The sequence below is a fragment of the Condylura cristata genome, unplaced genomic scaffold (genome assembly GCF_000260355.1).
Source record: "Condylura cristata isolate star-nosed mole 26May11 unplaced genomic scaffold, ConCri1.0 scaffold00031, whole genome shotgun sequence".
In the NCBI taxonomy this organism is placed as follows: domain Eukaryota; kingdom Metazoa; phylum Chordata; class Mammalia; order Eulipotyphla; family Talpidae; genus Condylura; species Condylura cristata.
In genome coordinates, this window is record NW_004567132.1 from 1,416,738 (window position 1) to 1,422,509 (window position 5,772).

At 38.5% G+C, this 5,772-nt stretch overlaps 1 protein-coding gene across 1 annotated transcript in view; it reads left to right on the forward strand.

Annotated features, from left to right (window-relative positions):
- SULT1C3 (sulfotransferase family, cytosolic, 1C, member 3) overlaps positions 1-4,937 on the forward strand; it is an 18,242-nt gene extending 13,305 nt beyond the window's left edge. Inside the window, exons 4-7 of the mRNA XM_004691393.1 lie at positions 2,202-2,328; positions 3,232-3,326; positions 4,428-4,608; positions 4,825-4,937. Of these exons, the coding sequence (XP_004691450.1) occupies positions 2,202-2,328; positions 3,232-3,326; positions 4,428-4,608; positions 4,825-4,937 (516 nt within the window). The remainder of the gene's footprint in view (positions 1-2,201; positions 2,329-3,231; positions 3,327-4,427; positions 4,609-4,824) is intronic.
- The last annotated feature ends 835 nt before the right edge of the window (positions 4,938-5,772 follow it).

Consider the following 5,772-nt stretch of genomic DNA (forward strand, 5'->3'; position numbering starts at 1 on the left):
TCTCACCCTCCACATCTCTGGCCTGTACCCCAGTTCTGTATGAATAAATAAATAAATCTTTAAAAATAAAACAAACAAACAAACAAACAAAACAACAACACATCTTCTAGCCAAGACAGCTGCAGACTCTTTTAACTTCTGGTCTCAAACCTTACCAAAGGAACCAGATGGTCAAATCTGTTTAGCAAATATTTGCTCTCCTCAGTGCAGTACTCAGATACTTTTTTTTCCTGAGTATCCATGACTCACCAATTCTTCATCCTGCCCATCTCTTACCTCCAAACAAATTATAATGAAATATATAGGTTTCCACATATAAAAATGCTTTCCCATTCTTGGTTTACTTCACTCTTATACCCCAATCACCCTGACTTGTGCAGACTTCTTGGTTTATTCCCACAAGTAGATAACTTCACTTATTTGTAATTTATAGCTCAAGAATATTACTTCTAAACAATGTTGTAGGCTCATTGCATGAAGACACACTAATACTTAGTCACCATACTAATTAACACCTTTTGTTAAATCAGGCCTTCTAAAAATAGTAGTACTCCCACCACCTGATATTGCTTATAATTGTTGGTTCTTTGAATAGGAATCTAAGCTTTTCATTTTATGCTGGCGTGATTGGTAAGTTAGTCATCTCTCAAAGATATCTACATCCTAATCACCAGAATGTGTGAATGCTACCTTATATGATAAAATGGACTGTGCTTATGTGATTAAGTTCAGGATTTTGAGATGGGAGGCTTATTCTAGCTTATCTGAGTGGGTCCTAATTATCAGCATAATAAGAGGCAAGAAATAAGATAAAAGGAGAAGCAAGCAATGTGACAACTTCAAGCATTGATTGCAATGATTCAAAGACAGGGTCAAGAACCAAGGTATGTTGGTGTCCTGCAGAGAAGTAGTAAGGAAATGGATTCTCCCATAGAGTCACTAGAAAGAAATAGCCCTGTTGACCACTTGACCTCAATTCAGTGAAATCTGGTTCTCAAGAACTGTAAGAGAATAAACTCCTTATTTTATGCCATTACTTTTGTGGTAATCTCTAGAGCAGCAATAGGAAACTCACACAAATGGGAAAATTTAATATTTGAAATTATGTCACACCCAGCTATCTGACTCCATATACAAATAAAAGTGAATATATTCTCTGTCATGCCTGTAATACTTGTGTCTAGTTATTCCTGCTTTGTTTATAAAAAGGCAATACCAACATAAGCATTAAGAGATATACTTACATACAAAGAAACTAAAAGTTGTATCATTCTGCCAAATTGTGGTACCCTGTTATCCTAAATGTTTTCATGAAGAGTGGGGTGAAATTTAGCAGTAGGAAAAGGTGTGGGATTAAATGAGAATCAAGGTCTGGCTCTGAAGGAGCCAGGGGGGTGTGCAGTTGGAAATGTAATGGCCAAGAGAACAATGTAATTTGGTGATTAGTTATGTTGTACCCGGAATCCTTTTCATTCCATGAGATCCTGGGGAAAATTTTTGGGGAAACAATCATATGTTCCACCTCCCAAACCTTCTAGAGGTTGTGTATCATGAAGGCTGAGGTTAAAGGCTCAACAGTGAATGGGAAGAAGGGAACAGGAAGGCAAGAAATCAAGAATTCAGGTCTTCTTGACCTTGTGAAGGTCACGTCTCTTTTAGCACAAGTCTGAACATTCTCACGATGCTGTAAAAAGAGGGTATTACAATCAGCTCCAAAATTAGAGGTAACACTGCCCTCCAGGGTCCTGTCATAGCAAACGAAAAGTAGGTGTGACAATCCACCTGCAAGGCTGTAATTCATCCTGTGCAAATGAGACTAGAAAGCTATCTGCTTTAGCTCTTCCCAGCCAATAACCTACTTAGAGTCTTTGCTTAGTGAAAACCAAGGGAAGTTTTCTTTCATACACTGAAAAACACCAAGCAGCCTCCTTAACTTGCAGGAATATCAATTAAGGTGACTATAGTTATTATGTAAATCAGGACACTTTATAGTTATACCTAGAACACAGACAAGAAGTTGGAATTCTGCCCAGGAGAGATGGAAGATATGGTCCACCTTGACCATAGAAAGTCTATCAATTCCTTCCTGGGATAGCCCAAGATTTTTAAAGGTTCTCTAATAACATGGTGCTCTGCAATGAACAATAATATTTTCTGTGTTGTCTTCTCTATGCCTCACTCTCCTTGCTGATATATTTAAGATCATCTATGTGGCTAGAAATGCCAAGGACTGTCTGGTGTCCTACTATCATTTCTCGAGAATGAATAAAATGGTGCCTGACCCTGGTACGTGGGAGGAATATGTTGAGACATTCAAAGCTGGAAAAGGTAAGTGAAAAGAAACTGTAAATTCATGTTTAATTATTTATTTACCTACTGACAAGGAAGGGTTTCATCGAACAATTGTACTTACTGAGGCCCATTCAAAGTGAGTGACATATGGAGAATTTAGTGGACTGTTTAGAAAGCTACTGGAAGAGTTGAAAGAGACCAACAGGTGATAAAACACTATCCTAGGGGGAGCACCACAAGTGAGCTATTGCTCCCTGGAGAAAGGAATGCCCGTTTAATAGGAACTGAGACTTTTGTCAGGGGAAATAATCAACTATAGTGAGCCAAAAGGGAGGGCATCAGGAAAATAAAAACTGTTCTCACTTTCTTCTCACCTCCAAAATCCTTTCAGTGCCTCTTGTTGGGAAGCCCCAGGTTGAAACTTGAGGAAAAATGAGCCTGTTGATATAATTCATAGAAGTCTGCCTCCCATGGAGGTGGATGGAGAAGGAGGGAGAAGGGATCTGGCAGGGCCCACAAGACACCAGTGAACCTCTCTGCCTTCCACACACCATTATAGAGAGCTGACAAAATATTTGGTAATTATAGATTTTTCAGAGTAAAAGTCTTCTTTTCAAAACCAGCCTGGTAAGAAATAATATTTATTGTACAATCCTATCTAGGCACCATGCCATGATACAAGGGAAATGAAGATTATGAAGCCCTGATCACAAGACAGTGTTACACTTGGTAATTTGTTCAAAAGTAGAAACAGAAGTCAAGGAATTCAGAATACTTTCTATCATCTCCTAAATCCCTGTCTTTTGCAAATAGAAATCCTACCTTATGTCTCAGTCATCTGACTGCACTTATTATTAAATGACCTCTTTTTGCAGGCATTTTGTGCTAATTTTATAAGTTTCAAATTGATTGATGCCTCATCTGTCTCCTTTCCCTCAGTGCTGTGGGGCTCCTGGCATGACCATGTAAAGGGATGGTGGGAAGCCAAAGACCAACACCGCATCCTCTACCTCTTCTATGAGGATATGAAGGAGGTGAGGGTAGTGCTGCCTCCATCAGACCCTCCCACATTCTCCAGTTCACCAACTCCCTTTGAAATCTGGCATATGAGCTTGACCACAGAACATACAATGCCAGTTCTCTCTCCATGATACACTTTCCATCTCATCTTATCCTCAAAAGTTCTGTTTTTTTGTCTTTACATTTTTCTTTCATCTAGTTTAAAATTTCTAGAAGACCCTTCCACGAAAGGAGATATCACATGTCTATAGAGTTGAATCAGTCCTGATATTTCTGAGTCATATTTCTTCCCCTACAAAATTGCTAACATCTCACCCAAAAACAAGATTTTTGTAAGCATCTATGAGATTACTCTTGTGAAGTGCCTTGTTATAGTTAATACATTTGGTTTCCTTCTCTCTCTTTCAAACCCACATCACATACAGAGGTTTACCCCATATAAACATTGGCAGAATTGGTTCCACATATGGAAACAGAGGAATGATTTCTCTATTTCAAGTCATTAGTATGAATAGCATCACAAATTCATTCTCATTACCCCATGTCCTCCAGTTATAAAACTATACCAATGCTAAAAATAAATCCTCTGAACTATAAATTAAAAACTTAGAATCATTTTAATGAGAAAAATTTAATGTATAAAAGATTCATATTTCTGAGCACTGAGATCCATTTTATTTGTCCTCTTGTGGATCTTCTATTAAACTCGTAGATCATTTTTACATATCTTATCAGGTAGACAATGGAGTTAGTTATACACTACTTCAACATCCACATCCCCCATAATTTATACATGTCATGATCTAGGAGTTATAATTGCTCATTCCCATCAGATTCCTTAGCACTCTTCTATATGTGGGCAGAATGTTTCTGGGCCATGGACAGCTTTTGTGATTAATTTTCTTCCCTCTAATTTCAAAGTAAGACTTTTGAGGGCAGTGGCAACACATGGAACAGTACAGTGCCTTGGATATAGTCTCACTTGAATAGTATTTGTTGAATATATTTGAACTTACCCCTATTTCACCCCTTCCCTCATACTACATGCCCAACAGAATGTCACCCCTAATGGAAAACCCGAAACTATTTGTTTTATATACCTGTTCTACATTCAGGACCCAAAGCGGGAAATTCAGAAGATATTGAAGTTCCTGGAGAAAGATCTATCAGAGGAAATTCTGAATAAAATAATCTATCACACCTCCTTTGAAGTAATGAAGGAAAACCCAATGGCCAACTACACCACTTTGCCAACCAGCATCATGGACCACTCCATCTCCCCTTTTATGAGGAAAGGTACATAAGACTTATATTTTAAAGTGTTCCCTAGGATTTGCTCTAATTTTCAAGTAATGCTTCCTATTCCACTGGTTATTCTTGTCAGGGACACTATTCTATACTTACTGAGAGGTAGGCTTCTTTTCCACTCCTGTTCTTGTCCTGGCTCTAACAGCATCTGTTCACTTTTCTTTGTATTCCTGTAGCAATCACTAAAGCTTTGCTTTGTTTCAGGGATGCCCGGGGACTGGAAGAACTATTTTACTGTGGCCCAGAATGAAGAATTTGATAAGGATTATGAGAAGAAAATGGCAGGCAGCACCCTCAGCTTCCGCACAGAGATCTAAGGGCAACCGGGAAGTTGGGCAGGATTACTTCACTAGATTTTTGACCTCTGAATCCCGGGGCTCAAAGGATACTTTAAAAAATGACAATCTTGTTTTCCAATCCTGACCAAACTTTGCACACTATCTGTAGGTCTTATGCTACTGTAATATACATCACCAAAATTTAACAAATGCTGGCCAGAAATTTCAAATGAAATGACATAACCTCTTTTGCAGATACCAATTATATGATGATGTATTCATGTATAGTTTGGATAAATAAATGTGTACTAGTTTATAATAGCCCAGTCTTCTGGAGGAAAACTCATGGAAAAAGAGAAGCTAATAAGAGTAGAATTTCAAAATAAGAGAAAGTAAATGAGATGCAAAGGGGATGAGGAGTGGTAGGAGAGCATGGAAAGGGAACCGGTTTTGATTCCTCTCAAAAATGGGAAATGGAGATCACTCCAACTCTTAGAGATATGAGGGGGTAAATGATAAAAGGCAGAAGAAAGCCTATGAACTTGGTCTGCTCAGTGGGCATCAAGTTGAAGACAGCCTCCCAAACAGGGGAAGACTTAAGGTGCAATGAGTGATGGGAAGCACAGGATAAATAAGAAACAGCACTGTTCTGTGGTCTGCACTGAAGTCAGAAGTACTTTAGAGAGATAAAGAATCAAATTAGATCCCCCTCCCAAATAAAATACGCAGAAATGCACTTTAAGAAAAAAATTGTACATCACATCTCTGGGAAAAATCATGTTTTAAACTTCTAAAAAAATAGGGCTCTGGGCCCTCCCTCATGGCACAGTGGATTAAAGTGCAGCACTATGAAGCTATTGCAGCCACTGTGGCA